At 41.8% G+C, this 17,713-nt stretch overlaps 1 protein-coding gene across 2 annotated transcripts in view; it reads right to left on the bottom strand.

The window, feature by feature from the left end:
• The window catches only part of YTHDC2 (YTH N6-methyladenosine RNA binding protein C2), a 92,556-nt gene extending 75,250 nt beyond the window's left edge, over window positions 1-17,306 (bottom strand). Inside the window, exons 1-4 of one of the 2 annotated variants that reach the window (XR_016235034.1) lie at window positions 16,896-17,220; window positions 15,902-15,992; window positions 6,521-6,717; window positions 5,045-5,244 (exon numbers count right to left, since the gene is read on the bottom strand). Coding sequence is in view for 1 of the 2 variants with exons in the window: in XM_051834534.3 (XP_051690494.1) it covers window positions 5,045-5,244; window positions 6,521-6,717; window positions 15,902-15,992; window positions 16,896-17,088 (681 nt within the window). In the remaining variant the exon portion in view is untranslated. Of the gene's footprint in view, window positions 1-5,044; window positions 5,245-6,520; window positions 6,718-15,901; window positions 15,993-16,895 lie in introns of both variants that reach the window. The other variant, XM_051834534.3, reaches the window with a different exon arrangement.
• Between the last annotated feature and the right edge of the window lie 407 nt (window positions 17,307-17,713).

The raw sequence follows: 17,713 nt of genomic DNA, 5'->3' as shown, positions 1-17,713 counted from the left end.
CTCATCCATGTAACTGCCTAAGTAAAAACCACATTTTGTGTTCTATGTTCATATATTCTTAAGGATCTGTATCTCTGTTTAAATATAAGTGATGATGTTTAGGCTTTGTTTCTGTTTAATAAGGCTTTTTACCACTGGCTAAATGAAGGAATACATCTTTTTGAAGAGATTTATATTCTGTAAATAAAAATTGGTTGAAACAATTAAAAGAAAAAATATGATCACAACAACAAAAGAAAGGAGAAAAAAGAAAGTCATTTTTCTTTTTTTAAATTTGAGAATAGGAAGTGCCTTCTTTAGCACAGTCCAAAACCTAACCAAAAAATGACAAATTTGACTAAATAAAAAAATAAAAGTACCATAAAAGGTACCATAAAAAAAGTTAAAAAACAAACAAAAATAAGAAGAAATTATTTTTAAGATATTTAAAAAACAACACCCATGCATCTATAATACATGGTCTAAAAAAATTTCAAAATAATTAAGCCAAAAGAAAAATAGGACATAAGTAAGAATCTCAACTGAAGATAAACAAACACATAACAAGCAAATGAAAATATACTTAACTCTCTAAGAATCAAAGAAATGTAAATCAAACACTGTATTCTTACCAGCTTAATAAGGGTAAAAAATTAATATTCATTTTTGCTTAAGCTTTAGGAAAATGCAAACTTTCAATATCGTGTATTTATTTATTTGACAGGTAGAGCCGTAGACAATGAGAGAAAGGCAGAGAGAAAGGTCTTCCTTCCATTGGTTCACCCCCTAAATGGCCGCTACGGCCGCCACTGTGCCGATCCGAAGCCAGGAGCCAGGTGCTTGTTCCTGGTCTCCCATGCGGGTGCAGGGGCCCAAGTACTTGGGCCAACCTCCACTGCCATCCTGGGCCATGCAGAGAGCTGGACTGGAAGAGGAGCAACTGGGACTAGAACCAGCGCCCATATGGGATGCTGGCATCGCAGGCGGAGGATTAACCAAGTGAGCCATGGCACCAGCCCCTCAATATCATATATTTAAACTCTTCAGAGTTATTACACAATAACTACTTCATATAGGTATTAAAATTTTAACTGCCATACCCTTAATCTGGTTTTTCCTATTCTTGGAATTTACCCTACTGAAAAACTTGCACAAAGAAGGAAAGCAGTATCAATATACAACATAAGAATGTACAATTTAATAGTAAGATTCCTAACATCCACGAATTTTAGTTTTTACTCCTTTTTTTAAAAAAGAGATAATGTAACATGTCTTAGGGCTGAGAGGCTGAAATGAGACAACCCTTGTAAAAACTCAGAACATAGTAAACTATCAGCTTTGTGTCTTTTTTTATCATTACCAAAATGCACAAGAATGCTACACAGTTCTTTCAAAAACAACATACATCTCTACATACTGGTATGGGGAAACATCCAATTTCTGGTAAGTAGAAAAAAGCAACTTGTAAAGTTTATGTATATGACTATCCCATGTTTGTTTTTTAAAAATCAGTTTGGGGCCAGAATTGTGGCATAGCAGGTTAAAAGCCACTACCTGTGATGCCAGCATCCCATAAGGGCACCAGGTTGAGTCCTGGCTGCTCCACTTCCAATCCAGCTCCCTGCTAATGTGCCTGGGAAAGCAGTGAAAGATGGCTCAAATGCTTGGGTCCCTGAATCCATGTGGAAAACCAAGAAGCAGCTCCCGGCTTCGGACCAGCCTTCTCTGGCCGTTGTGGCTGTTTAGGGAGTGAACCAGCAGACACTGTCTCTCCCTCTATCTCTGTAACTCTCAAGTAAACAGGAGCCAGTGTTGTAGTGCAGCAGGTAAAACCCACTGCCTGTGATGCCAGCAGCTCATATGGGTGCCAGTTCATGTCCTGGCTGCTCCACTTCCAATCCAGCTCCTGCTAATGGCCCGGGAAAAGCAGCAGATAATAGCCCAAGCGCTTGGGCCCCTGAACCCACGTGGGAAACCCAGAAGAAGCTCCTGGCTTCAGCCTGGCTCAGCCCTGCCCAATGCAACCATCTGGGGAGTGAACCAACAGATTGAAAATCTTTCTCTGTCACTGACTTTCAAATAAATAAATCTTTTTTTAAAAAAAGTAATTTATATCAGTCTTACAAAGAAAACAAAAACACACAAATCAATCCCCAAGAAAGAAACCAAAAACATGTATTTCAAGTTTCTGAAAATAATACAGGAGAAAAGGTGGCATGAAATTACAATTCTCTTTTACTTCCTATGTAACATTTTCCACAATGTTTACACTTTTTAATCAAGATGTATTTGTTTATCTGAAAGTCAGAAATACAGAGAAAAGGAGAGAAATCCTCCATCCACTGGTTTGTTTCCCAAATGGCTACAACAGTCAGAGCTGGTCCAGGCCAAAGCCAGCCAGGAGCTCCTTCCGGGTCTCCCACATGGGTATGGGGTCCCAAGCACTTGAGTCACCTTCCACTGCTTTCTCAGGCTCATTAGCAGGAAGCTGAATCAGGAGAAGAGCAGCTGGGTCTCGAACTCAGTTCCCATATGGGATGCTGGCACTACAGGCGGAGGCTTAACCTTCTATGCCACAGTGCTGGCCCCAATGTTTAAGTTTTACATAGTAAACATGAAAAAGGGAAAAACATAAAAGCATTTAACTTCTTAATACCACCAAAGTTAAGATAAAACTGACCAATAGCACTATTTTATCTTCTGTTTTGTGTTTCACGGGAAGAAACACTAGCGATTTTACTTTATCTCCTTAACAAAATAGATTTCTTAAGTTTAAATCTATTAAATTACTACTTCCTTCTTGAAAATCAAGAGTATAATATTTACTTATAAGTTTAATTATTAAGTATTAAAATTATATATATATATATATAATTATGAAAAACAGCCCTTCATCAGTCTGATATACAAATATCATTAGAAGGGACATTCAGATAACTTAAATAAGAGCATTAATAATTTATCAAAACTTCCGTAATCTCCACTCGGTTTAATTAAAACTGCTACAATTAACACCTAATGGTAAACTTACTCCATTAAAAAAAAAATGTTTACTTATTTAATTTGAGAGGCAGACAGAGGGAGACATCTTTCACCCACTGATCCATTTACAAATGCCCCCAACAGCCAAGGCTAAGCTTCGCTGAAGCCAGTAGCCATGAACTCAATCGAGGTCTTGCACATGAGAGCTGGAACCCAATTATTTAAGTCATAACCTCCTGCCTCCCAGGGTGTGCACTAGCAGAAAGCTGGAATTGGGAGCAGAGCCACGACTTGAATCCAGGCACTCTAATCTGGATGCAGGCATCCCAAATGGTATCTTAAGCACCATGCCAAATATCCACTAAAAAATAATAAAATAAAAATAAAACAACCAAAGACATCTGAACAGATTCTTTAGAATGACTCCATGAAAGCCTGACTGAATTCTAAAAGGACTCACACTAAACAAAACTTTTATATATTGTCAGATAAAATGTTATTATTTTTTCATTATTTAGGTTTGCAGGCTCAAGTTTTAAAGATAAAGAGTCGTACTACTCTGAAAACAGTGAAGTCCAATAAGTACGTAACTGTGAAAGTTGATAGTCAACCTCTCTGCTACAGTTTGAATGTGTTGCCCCAAAATTCACATGTTAGAAATTTAACACCCAAAATCACAGTTAGTGGTATTTGGAATCAGGGTCTTTGGGAGGCAATCAGGATTAGATGAGGTTATGAGGATAGGGTCCCCATAATGGCATGAGCACCTGTATAAGAAAGGAACACACACCCACACTAGTACACTTATTCTGTCTCACCACTGATGCCTTCCCCCATTGCAAGGTACTCACTAGATGGCAGTGCCATGCTTTTTCCTAGCTTCAGTACTGTGAGCTAAGTAAACCTCTATTTGTTATAAACAACCCAATCTACTGGATTTAGTTACAGCAACGGAAAATGGACTAATTCACTTTTCCACCACTTTGCCTTACCTATAGGCTAAGTTTATTAAACTCATCAATATAACCATGGGAAATCTTAAGTAATTGTAAAAAGCAAATTTTGTCCATACCATAAAAAAGAAAAAGTGCAAACATATTATCTTATCTGAACTCTATTAACAACAAAGTAATTTTAGTGCTGACAGTGAAATGCTAAAAGAACATATATAAGAAAACACCATATCATGCCACACTTACTTCCTATCTGTTACCATGAACAGATAGGAACCATGCTGATGAGGTACTTTGATTCTGAATACCCAAGTAAAACCTATCCGATTTAATCCATTCTTCAATCAACTTTATATTATATTAATACTTGTGTTGTGACTGCTTTTACTTTAGCCTTAGCTACTTTTGTTTTTAGAGTTAACAGAGAGACAGACAGACAGACAGAGATCTTCCATCCACAGATTCAATCTCCAAATAGCTGCAGGGCCAAAGCTGGGCCGATCGGAGCCAGGAGCTTCTTCCGGGTTTCCAATGTGGGTGCAGAGATCCAAGTACTTGGTTCATCTACCACTGCTCTCCCAGGCCATAGCAGAGAGCTGAATGGGAACTGGAGTAGCCAGGACTCTAACCAGTGCCCTTACAGGATGCTGACACTGCAGGTAGCGGCTTTACTCACTATACCACATTCCTGGTCCCACCTTTAGCTCCTACATGTGAAACACTAACACAGACACTACAGAGATTTTCTCTAATTCTCACCTTGAAAAGCAGTAATTTTTAGTCCCAGATTCTAGCTCAGAGAGTATAAAACTAGCCTGAAACTTCATATCCAGTAAGTGAGGAAACTAGAATTTGAGCCCAAGCCCAAGCCTATATTCTTACAATAACACCAAGTCACATCATCATCTCTGTTTAAATAAAAGCCAAATAGTAATTTTTAAATAAATAATTTAAACCATTTGCTTTTTACAAATGCTCAAAATGTATCCCCAGCAGTAATCTATCTCTGAAATAACCATTAGGATAACCAGATGTTTCTTTTTCTGTATTTTATAACACATATACATTTGTACAAAATTACAACATGGATATTTTAAATTTCTTCTATAAACACCAAAAAAGAAACAAACCTGCGTGGTCTTTCCAGACCCAGTTTCTCCAACAATCAAAACTACTTTATTTTCCTTAATTATTTTAACAATTTCTTCTTGTTTCTCAAACACTGGCAAAGATTGCCGGAAAGAATCAAATTCAGACTCCCCTCTTTTCACTGGAATTTGAGGTATGCCATTGTTGAGTCGCCCACTTGTCTTGCTCATTTCTCGGTTTTCTTTGAACGTGAATAGAAGAACAAAAATTTATGACCAACATTGAAAAAAATGTTAAAAGTAAAGATAAGTCATTTCTAATGTCCTTTCAAGCATTTCTTCTTAGTTTAGACAATGTTAGCAAGCAATGCCTCAACTACTGCACAACACTTGTTATTCCAAAAAGTAAGCCTTCAAAAGTATTTCTGATGCATAATGTTGCAAAATGAATAAAAATTAATCATTCGATAACTATTAAAAATTTTTAAACACAATTTTGATAATCTAAATTATTTTCAAACCTGTTCTAAGTTTCTGTTAATGTCATAGAATAGTAAAATTTTACAGTAACTAATGTGCACTATAAAATGTTATAAACAATATGAAAATACATTACAAAAAAAGGAAAATACTCTATACATATCCTTAAAGTTATACTCAAAAGACTAAGTGGACAAACTGAACAGCATGCATCAATATAGGGCCCTAAGGCTTAAGAAATGTCCTGATCAAACATTTCAGCCAACATCCACGATTAACAAAGTAGGCAGGAATAAAAAAGAGGCATGAAGCATTTTATGTTCTTCATATAGCTGGAAATATTCTTTGCATAATATCCAGGATAACATATTTCCCACATTCTATAGATCTGCTCTAACAGATGGTAATAATTAAGCAAATTCTGTCACCATAGGCAATGAAACAATTTTCTCACTAGGGAAGTTATATTTCCAAATAGTAAAACTACAACTTCATTTTACAATACATTTATTCATCTACCTTTGAGCAATTTAATGTAATAATGAGTCTGTCCCATCCCTTACCAGAAGCTAAAGCCCCATTCACAATCTCACTCCTGAGCACATCGTGACAGTACAAAGCAGCAAAGTGCAGAACTTAGGGTCAAATCCCAGGTCTACGGTTTCCTGGTTGGTTGAGAGGCCATGAGTAAATTATTGAAGTCGTCTGAACCCCAGTTTCTGCCCCTCTGAAACAGAGGAAATGTGTACCTTGCAATGGCTGTTGCTATGAGACCTCTGACACAGTATTCTCCCTAGCACACGGCAAGTGCTTAATAAATGGTAGTTATTATTATAACTCCTTAAAAAACAAACTTGTTCAACTCTGACATGCCTTAATGTTGCATTTTGTTTTAAATCTTTCACAACTCTTACTCATTTCTAAAAAACTATTCAATTTGAGAAAACTTACTTCATCTTAGTTTTTAAAAATAAATCTAAAATGGAAAACGATCATCAAATAATAGGGCAAACAAGAATCTCCCCAGAAAATACATACCGGCTTCAACTGCAAACACATTTCCTCTTTCTGTTTTAGGCAGAAGTTCAGTGCGCTCTTTATTGGTGACAGGAAATCTTTGAATTAGGCTCCTAACAGCATGTTTTGTATTATGGGTCAAATTACAGGTCATCATTGCATGAGCTGTTTCTGATCCATCTTTCTTCTTCACAGTTAGGTATCTATTTGCTCCCTTTCTGAATATTAACAGAAATCATTTATTTACTACACATATAGAGAGAGTAAGTCAACTTTTTCATAGATGATATATGCCCACTTAAAAAATACATCTCAAGCTAAACACTGAAAAACAAATTAAAATGCTTTGAGCTAAGCTAAAAGTTCCAAAATATTCAGGACATAGAGGTTTGGGGCTCAAGCAGCCACAAAACTATTTTCAATTAAAATTTCAAAATGCTATAGATCCAGTTTTAAAATCATTTACCCATAAATGTTACAGTTCTTTAGCAGACTTCATGGTAGATGAAACACCACCAGTTAATACATGCTGGGAAGCATACAGAGGGAAAAAACAATCTGAACTACGGAACCTAAAAATGATCACGAAAAAGTGATGGCTCACTATTCTGACTAGTGTGTTGCACTAAATGTTTCTACAGTCTGCTGGTAATGTTACACTCCCATGAACACCTGTTAAGAGAGCCAAGCATAGCAGCTGGACCACAAATGCATAAATCTGAATCACTAGTAACTCTTTTTAATATACATTTTTTCAAGTGAAAGAATTTTTTCAAAGCTTCTGGTTCTACCCTTGAATTGTAAAATAGTGATGATTTGCTATAACTATATTTGTTTTCCTAAGTGGTTCACACCTATAATCCAGCAGTGTGATACTGGTTAGGAGCTCGGCCTCTAAAGGCACACAGACCTAGATTTGTAATCCAGTTCTACCACTTGCTAGCTATGGGGACCCTAAGCAAATTATTTAATGATTCTGCACCTAAGATAATAGTTTGTTTCAAAAGATCATTCATATGGTTAAATAAGATCATGCATATGAAGTACAGTATCTGTCACATAGTAGGTTCTAAATAAATGAAAATTATCACAATTAGGAGAAAACAGTTTTTTAAATTGTAAAGTTATCCAGAATATTCCATGAAGTGTTTTACCATTTGTTAGTCACTATCATATTATCGAAATGAGCAACACAGCCACAAATACAGTGAAAATCACATGTATAATTTTATAGTTTTCATTAAAATTTTGTCAACATCTTCATTATTAGATTGATACTAAACTAAGCATTAACCTATACAGCTTTAGATATATATGTCTTCTAAGTGAAACTTCCAATTTACCAAGATTTTTAACTCTAGAAACTACTTGAATGCTGTAATGAACAGTAAGCTTTATATACTGTCAATTACTCCTCAACAGGTACTTAGCAATACTTAAAATGAGGCTATAAAAATAAAATAGTTAAAACATAACCTGGGGTCAACACTGTGGCGTAGCAAGTAAAGCAGCCGCCTGCAGTGCCAGCATCCCATATGGGTACCGGTTCTAGTTCCGGCTGCTCCACTTCTGATCCAGCTCTCTACTATGGCCTGGAAAGCAGTGAAAGATGGCTCAAGTCCTTGGGCCTCTGAACCCGCGTGGGAGACCCGGAAGAAGCTCCTGGCTCCTGGCTTCAGATCAGCACAGCTCTGGCCGTTGCGGCCAACTGGGGAGTGAACCAGTGGATGGAAGACCTCTCTCTCTCTCTCCCTCTCCTCTCTCTGTGTAACTCTGACTTTCAAATAAATAAATCTTTTAAAAAATCTCTAATTTCTATTTGTTCTAAAATGCTTTTTCTTAAAAATCATCTCAGGAAGCTTTTGCTATATTTTACCTTTAACCTGATTATCTTTTCAGTCATTCACCATATATTAAGCATTTACTATATGCCTGGAACTATAGTAGAAGCTAGGATTACAAAATTGAGTAAAATATAGACTTTTTTCAACAAGTTGACAACTCAAATAATGGATCACATTGAAACCTTCCTTACATAGGCTGTCTAAGAATACTGTAACATTTATGTATAAAAATAACTCAAATTAATCAGGGGCAAGTACTTAGTCATTACCACTTAAAAATGTCTGAATTCAGTTTCAATACAGATGGTAGGACAAAAAGATAGCATTAACTTGACAGTTTCAATGTTTTAATACAAAATTCTGCCTGTGGCTATTACTGCTCATTCCTACCACATTCAGCACTATGATGTCAGTGATACACATCTTATGATATAGCATAAAAAGATTAATAAAGCTGTGGGTAAAATATTTGCTTCATCACTATGAGGATGGAAACAATCAAAACAGTAGATATTTCTTTAAAGATGTATATATTAATTTTAAAGGCAGAGTTACAAAGAAAGGAAGAGAGAGAGAGAGAGAGAGAGGAAGGTAGGTAGGAAGGTAGGTAGAGGGAGGGAGAGAGAAACTTCCATCAACTGGTTCACTCCCCAGATGGCAAAAGACAGGACTTCCATTTGTGTCCCTCATGTAGGTGGCAGGAGCCCAAGGATTTGGATCATCTTCCACCACTTTCCCAGGCACATTATCAGGGAACTGGGTCAGAGTGGGACTCGAACTGGTGCTCAGATGGGATGTCGGTGTTGCAAGAGGCAGCTTAACCTGCTGCACCACAATGCTGGGTCCACAACACAGTAGAGAGTCATTCTGCTGTATAATCTGATACACTGAAATCCCATCATGCATTCATCCCAAGGTAAATAACACTATGTCTTTATGAAAAACCAAAGAGTAGTACGCTTTACAAAGCAAAATTAACTAGCAACTACATATGGAATAGATGTTAGACAACTTCACAATTTATTTTAAATCATAAAATGTAAAGCATAAAAATAAATATGGGAGGGAAGGAAGACACTATGGGTTTAAAGTCACAGTCAACAAGACCAAGTTCCAGTATTGTATTGCATAATAGGATGACTATAGTTAACAATGGGTATATTTCAAAATAAGAGAATTTAAAATGTTTTCACCAACAAAATAGGTATTTGAGGTAATGGATATGCTAACTACCCAATTTCCATGATAAAGCACATGTACCATATAAATATATGCTAATATTTGTCAATTTAAATATAAATAAAATAGAAAATATAAACAAAAATTAAGATCACAGATAAGATCATAACTTAACTTACATAACTCTTATAACTTCCTAACCAATGCATGCCATAATAAACCTTTAGCATTTCAATGGCTTTTTCTTTTTAAATAAAAATTATATAGGGGCCAGCACTTTGGTGCAGCAGGTTAAAGCCCCAGTCTGCAGAGCTGGCAGCCCATATGGGTGCCAGTTTGAGTCCCAGCTGTTCCACTTACAATCCAACTCCCTGCTAATGAGCATGAGAAAGCAGGAGAAGATGGCCCAAGTCCTTGGGCCCCTGCACCCTCGTGGGAGACTCAGAAGAAGCTCCTGGCTTCACTTTGTCTTAGCTCTAGCCACTGTAGCCATTTGGGGCATGAACCACCAGATGGAAGACCCCTCTCTCTGTCTCTACCTCTCTCTGAAACCCTTTCAAATAAATAAAACCTTAAAAAAAAAGATGATATAACTAATCAAAGTTGATATATCAATTTACTAAACATTAGTAAATATTTAACTCAAATAGAACTGTATGCTTCATTATGCCCTGCTTCCCAAAACTGAGAACAATTTTAAAAATTACTTAAAGAAATGAACTCTGAAATGATTAGTTTAAATGGTCACGGTCACCATGGAGCTAAAAATGTGACAGGCATTTGTTTGATGTCTGCTAAATACTTAATTTCACACTCTCTTAATTTGTACTTCCATTAGGCACACAGATGCAAAGATCTAGTTCCAGATCCTTTTCTCCCTAATACTGTTACACAGAATTACAACTTCTTAAAAGTCTATCACACTAATTTGGCTTTTTTTATGATTCTCTAGACAATATTATACATCAAATCTGTTAACTTTTTTTAAAAGATTTATTTTTATTTATTTGAGAGTTAGAAAGAGAGAGAGGTCTTCCATCTGCTGGTTCACTCCCCAAATGGCCACAATGGCCAGAGCTAGGCCCACCTGAAGCCAGGAGGCAGGAGCTTCTTCCCAGTCTCCCACATGGGGGCAGGGGCCCAAGGACTTATCCCGTCTTCCTATGTTTTCCCAGGCCATGAGCAGGGAGCTGTATTGGAAGTGGAGCAGCCGGGACTCAAACCATATGGGATGCCAGCACTGCAGGAAGAGGCTTAACCAGCTACACCACAGTGCCAGCCCATTAACTTTATTTTGTCACTAAATTGAACAGTTGCTTTCATGTCATGTTAACTATGCTTACAGTAAAATTTGTTCCTTGTATGGTCTTAATGGACTATAAGCAAGCTGGAGGTAAAAATCTATCTAATTTCTGTTCTAACTCTTCCACAGTACCAAGTACACTGCTATTAACCTATTGTGAATGTCAAAAATTAATTAGTTACACATCAACTATATTCAAATCCTGGCTCTGCCATATGCTAGTTGTCCAACCTCAAGAAAATCACTTAATAGTTCTAAGTTTAATTGCCACATCAGGTATACAGGTACAAGACATTAATAATATATAAAACAGCCAGCGCTGCAGCTCACTAGACTAATGCTCCGCTGCGGCGCCGGCACACCGGTTGGGGCACCGGTTCTGTTCCGGTTGGGCCGCCAGATCTGTCCCGGTTGCTCCTCTTCTAGTCCAGCTCTCTGCTGTGGCCCGGGAAGGCAGTGGAGAATGGCCCAAGTGCTTGGGCCCTGCACCCACATGGGAGACTAGGAGGAAGCACCTGGCTCCTGGCTTCGGATCGGCGCAGTGCACCAGCCGCAGCGCACCAGCCGTAGTGGCCATTTGGGAGGTGAACCAAAGGAAGACCTTTCTCTCTGTCTCTCTCTCTCTCTGTCTAACTCTGCCTGTCAAAAAATAATAATAATAATAATATATAACACAACTTACAAAGCTGTTGGAGGGTGGGAGCAGACATCTAGCCTCACGGTTAAGATGCCTACATCCTACCTCACAGTGCCTGAGTTAGATACCTAGTTCTGGCTCTTGACTCCAGTTTCCTGCCAATGCAGACCCTGGGAGGCAGGGTTGTATCTCAAGTAATTGGGCTCCTGCTCCCCACATACATTTAGATTGAGAGTCCCAGCTTCCAATTTACCCCACCCAGCTCCAGCCATTAGACATTTTGGAAATGAACTGATGGATGAGAGCTCCCTCTCCCTGTTTCTCTAAGAGGCTGACACTATGGTGCGGTGAGTTTAGCAACAGCCTGCAGCACTGGCATCCCATACCAGTTCCGGGTGCTCCACTTCCAATTCAGCTCTCTGCTAATGCACCTGGGAAAGCAGCAGACCATCGCCCAAATCTTTGGGTCCCTGCCACCCACATGAGTGGCCTAGAACAATCTCCTGGCTCCTCAGCATGGCCAAACCCTGGTCACTGTGGCCATCTGGGGAGTGAACCAGCTGATGGAAGATATCTCTCTCTCTCTCGATCTCTCCTTCTCTCTCCTTGTAATCCCGACTCTCAGATAAATAAATATTTTTTTAAGAAAGATATGTTTCAAAAAATCTGTTGCAAGGATTAAATGACAAATCCATGTAATGTACCTAGAATAATGCCTGTTGCAAAAGATCACTTAATAAATGTTACTTCCTGCTATTATTAATGGACACAGCAAGGTTTCTTTTTTTATGGATGTGCAAAAATTCACTAAGAGTTCATAATTTTAAATCCATGTTTCCTATTTTATCTGGGGGAAGGCACAATGCAATCTTCCCAGGCACGAGGTAATAACTAAATGGGAAAATGGAGGGTTTCCTGGTAAGGTAAAGCCCCCTGGTCAGGATGAGTAGCATGTATCAGTACCTAATAAGCAGTGACACTGACAGTCACAGGCGTAATTTCTCTGTACTATATATATATATATATTTTTATTTTTAAAGATGTATTTATTTATTTGAAAGGTAAAGTTAGAGAGGCAGAGTCAGAGAGAGGGAGAGAGCTCTTTGTTCACTCCCCAAATGGCTGTAACAGCCAAAACTGGGCCAATCTGAAGCCAGCAGCAAGGACCTTCCTCCAGGTCTCCCACTCAGGTACAAGAGCCCAAGGACTTGGGCCATCTTCTATGGCTTTCCCGGGCCTTAGCAGAGAGCTGGAATGGAAGTGGAGCAGCCAGGACTCAAATTGGAGCCCACACAGGATGCAGGCACTTTAGGCGGCAGCTTTACCCGATACACCACAGCACTGGCCCTTGCACAGTACATTTTTTCAAATGGGCCTTCAAAGTGAAGAAACTTGGCCAAAGTTGCAGAATGAAGCAAAGAGAGACTGGGAATAGAATGCAGGTATCTGGCGCCTGAGTTGTGGTATCATGAGTTAAGATGCAGCCTGCGATGCTGACATCCCCTTTGGGCTTGTTTGTGTACTGGCTGCTCCACTTCTGATCCAGCTCTCTGCTAATGCACCTGGGAAGGCAGCAGAACATGGCCCAAGTAGTTGAGCACCTGCAACCACATGGGAGACCTGGATAATGCTCCTGGCTTCTGGCTTTGGCCTGGCCCAGCCCTGGTCATGGGGCCATTTGGGGAGTGAATCGGTGGGGAGATCACTCAATCTCCCTCACTCTCTCCCCACCCCTCTTTCTGTAACTCTGCCTTTCAAATAAATGAATAAATCATTAAAAAAAAAAAAAAAAAAGGTTTCCTGCCCTTTGCTCCATACCAGGTTGCCTATCAAATATGTACTACAGAAGCCTATCATGTGTACACACACACACACACACACACACACACTCCAATTAGCTAAGTTAATGCTAGATTTAAAAAATAAGTCTTTGCTGAAGGCTGAACAAAAGAGCCCATAAAATATAAGCCAGGTACAGTTTCATATAATGAAAAGAACAGATTTGAGAAGTACAAAGTAATTTAGTTCTTCATGTAAACTCTAGGAAAAGCATTTGAAAGTTGCAAGGACTACTAGATAAAAACAGGAAAAAGTTTGTTCAAAGATGAAGAAGAGAGGAAGGGAGCTGAGATATTTCCTAAGACAAGACTTGGGGGCGTCACAGTCACAAGCATCAGGGACTGTGTAAGTACATGAGACTGCCTTGCTTCTCTTGGCATCTTTTCCCCTCTCTCTCTCTCTTCCTGGTTCAACGTTTCCTCCGCCCCCTTTTCTTGTGCCATTAACTTCCTTCTTGTTCTGCTCTCCCTAGACATTTCTCCTTTCTGGGTCACCTCTTAAATGAGCATGCTACTCAACAGAAGTAAACTCATCAACTGTAATGGACTGCTCTTCTAAGAATAATTTCTCATGATCACTTTCTAAGTCTGCTGTTCAAAATTCAAGCCCCATTTAACCAAAGAATGAGACGGCTGCAGAACAGCACATTTTTAACAGGTGTTTCCAGCACAGGCCCAAAACATCTCTGCAACCCTTAAACCCAAACAGCTTTGAAAACCAAAATTTTCTTAGAAGTCTGCAGCAATCTCACTCGGTAAGAAAGCATGATTAAACAGATATGAAGTTATTAACATTCTTCTTCTTGTGAATAGTCACATGCTTTCCAGCAAAATATTAATGTGATTAAAGATGGCTTATCCATTATTGGGGCTATTACATCATACACTGCAAATACATCTTAACAACCCTTCTAAACTGAAAAATCTGAACCTCAAAATTTTGGCCTAGGGGATTTTGGATAAAAGACTGCAGCTCTATATTATACTTCTACTTTTTTGTCAAGAGCAGCATTTTATCTACCTAGTGGACTACAATATGAGCATGTTCAAGAATTAACCACTCCAGCTCCAGCCTTTAACAGTGTATATTAACAGTGTATATTCACCTAAGCCAAACCCATCTTAGCGATCTATCAGGGTGGTGGCCTGCACACACAAGACATTACTACATCAGCTACTTTCACCTTAAGACCTTCCTGCTATTAATTAACATATTTATAAAGTTTTGTTTTTATTCTTGGTAACCTAAACATGTAAGCTGCATTTTTTTTCTGTATACCTCTGGTTCTCAATCTGGTGCAACTTTGCTCCATGCGGAATATTTGGCAATGTCTACAGGTTTTATTTGGCTGTCACAACTGGGACTGAGCACATTGGTGGCATCTAATGGGTAAAGACCAGGCAGGTATGCTGCTAAACAACCTATAGAACACAACACAATAAAGAACTGCCCACAGTATCAACAGCACCAACACTGAGAAACTTCTCTACACAGATCCCACCATCCCTATTCCCAAATGAAAAGGATCCACAGAGACCAGGAGGAAGGAGGAAGCACCTGGCTCCTGGCTTCGGATCGGCACACTGCGCCGACCGTAGCAGCCATTTGGGGGGTGAACCAACAGAAGGAAGACCTTTCTCTCTGTCTCTCTTTCTCACTGTCTAACTCTGCCTGTCAAAAAAAAAAAAAAAAAAAAAAGGAGTCTTGGTACCTCTGCTTACAATCCAGCTTCCTGCTACTGCACATCCTGGAAGACACTAGGTGATGGTTCAAGTACTTGAGTCCCAGCTACCCATGTGGGAAACCCAGCCTGGCCTAACCCAGCTTACCAGAGGCATTTAGGGAGTGAACCAGCTAACAGCAACTACCTTCAACTTTAAAAATTTTTTTTCTTACATTTTAAAATCTACCTTTGAAGGGGTTCAAAGTATACCACCCTAAGATATGCCACTCTAGTGATAAGGAGCTGAGGCTAACTAAGAAAAAGACTCAAGAGAAAACTGGGTTCTCACTCTCTTTAATAGGAAGGGAGGGAAGTTCTTACTCCTGAGACTACTCCAGACTCGTCAACCCAGAGAGGGCACCAGGAGAGCACATACAAAAAACCTTGGTAAAACCTCTCCTCCATTCTGTTAGCTTCCCCATATATTTACCTAACCATAATTTACCACACCCAGAAGCTCAAAGTCCTTTTCCTTTGTCTTGTCACTTTTTTTTACAAATTTATTGGTCTTTATTGTTGCTACGTAAGCCCCAGGTTTGAGTTATGCATCATCAGCTCTCCCCTGTGTGAGTGAGCAATGCACATGTTAATAAACTTATTTTTTTCTTCATCTCTTTTATCAGCCTAATTTGCAGGGTCCCAGACAATGAACCTAACATAACAGAGGAAAAGTTTTCTCCATGCTCACATTTTTTTTCAGGGAGGACCTAAGAGGAAAGAGCTGAATTTGACAGGGACCTAGCCAGTTTATCTACAGACATATAACTAAGAATGCAGTGATAAACAGTAATAATTATTTAACATTGTCAAAAACATTTCTCAACTTCCCCTTTTTTGGTAAATAATTCTTTTTTAAATAAGAAAGCTATCCGCTTACCCTTTACTTTTAGACACCAAACCAAGAGACTGACTCAGTCGATGAATAAAGGCTCTTTCAGTACTGGTCAAAGAAGAGGGAAACTCCATTTCTACACGGGAAAAAAAAAAAGCAGTGCAGTGTGGACAGGCAATTTTCTTTCAAGCAATACACAGATTAAAAAAAAACTTACATACAAATTTATATCTTATGTGAAAAGTTTAATTCAATCACTACAGAATGTCTACCAGAATTAAACCCAATTGTGACAAAGGCCTCTGATGTTCACCAGACTGCTCCTCTTATTTGTGCTGGAATCTGGGGTCAGTAAATGACAGATGGACCTGTTTTACTATTAGTCCTCCCCTGCGGAGGGAACGGCGGACTGTGTTCCGAGGACGCCCAGCATTAGCGATCCTCCACGTGAAACTGCACTGCCTCGGCTCCCAAAGCTGCACCAATTCTTATCTCGCCATTGCAGAACAGACTGGGCTGTGTCCACTGCTCGGCTTCCCCTCTGTGGAAGGTAGGCTCGGGGCACCTGCCGGGTCAGCCGGCGGCCCAGTGCGGGGTCCCGGGTGAAGCCGGCCCACCGACCGCGCCCCGGGCAGGTGCCCACGGTGGCCGCCGGCCCTGCCCTCGGCGACCAATGCCAAGCGCGGAAGGGCCTCCCACGTCCGGAGCAGCTGCGCCCGGCGCACCTAGCCACCGGCGTCCTCCTGCTTGTCTGCGAGCGCACAGAAAGTGGAACTAAAGAGACGTTTCTTTTGCTGCAAAAAGGAAAGAAAAGAAAGAAATCCAGGCGTAGCCGTTTCGCAGCGTGCATTTCCACGAATGTATCGAGTCCTCCGCTCACTCCCTTCAACTTTTTCTGTGCACAGGGCAGGGGCTGCCGACGGCGGGAGCAGGCGGCGCCGCCGCCGCGGGCTGCGGGAACTCGGCCCGGAGCCCGGCGGCCGCCCCTCGCTCGGGGTGCGGGCCCGGCGGCCGCGGCCGCGGCGGGGGCGGGCCTCACCTCGCTGGTCCCCGTAGCGAAAGCGCTCCAGGGCGATGTTGACCGCGATCTTCACCTCCTCGTCGATGCGGATGTCCTTCAGCCCCTTGGCCCTGCCGCCGCCCGCAGGGCCACAGGGCGCGGGGCCGCCGCCGCTCCCGCCGCCGCCGCCGGGCGCGGGCGGCCGCGGGGAGACGCTGCTCGGCCTGGACATGGCCCTGAGGGCCGCTTCTCCCCGCGCCGCAGCGGCCAGGCCTGCTGGCGGGCGGCCAGGGACAGCGACCGCAGGCAGCGGGGCCTCCGCCGGCGCCGGGCGGCTCCGAGAGCGGCTGCGCGGGGCCCGGGTCGCCGGAAAGCCCCCGGTCGCCACCACAGCCGCGGAGGCGCCGGCGCCACAGCCGCCACAGCCGCCACTGCCCGGCGAGGCGGCGCGCGGGCGTGATGACGTCAGCAGCCGCGGCGCCCGGGGCCCGCCCCCGCGGAGGGCGCCCCCTCCTCCCGGGACCCGCCCCCGCGGAGGGCGCCCCCTCCTCCCGGGACCCGCCCCCGCGGAGGGCGCCCCTCTCCTCCTGCGACCCGCCCCCGCGGAGGGCGCCCCCTCCTCCTGGGACCCGCCCCCGCGGAGGGCGCCCCTCGCCGCCCGAACCCTCCTCAGCCCGCCCCCGCGGAGGGCGCCCCTCGCCTCCCGGGACCCTCCTCAGCCCGCCCCCGCGGAGGGCGCCCCTCGCCTCCCGGGACCCTCCTCAGCCCGCCCCCGCGGAGGGCGCCCCTCTCTTCCCGGGACCCTCCGGCGCCCCCTCGCCGCCCCGGACCCTCCTCAGCCCTCCTCAGCGGGCGGG

Source organism: Oryctolagus cuniculus, chromosome 6, assembly GCF_051225735.1.
Source record: "Oryctolagus cuniculus isolate XC-2025 breed Fujian yellow rabbit chromosome 6, ASM5122573v1, whole genome shotgun sequence".
Lineage (NCBI taxonomy): Eukaryota > Metazoa > Chordata > Mammalia > Lagomorpha > Leporidae > Oryctolagus > Oryctolagus cuniculus.
The sequence above is the reverse complement of the archived record's forward strand: the minus strand, read 5'-3'. Positions and strand labels throughout refer to the sequence as shown.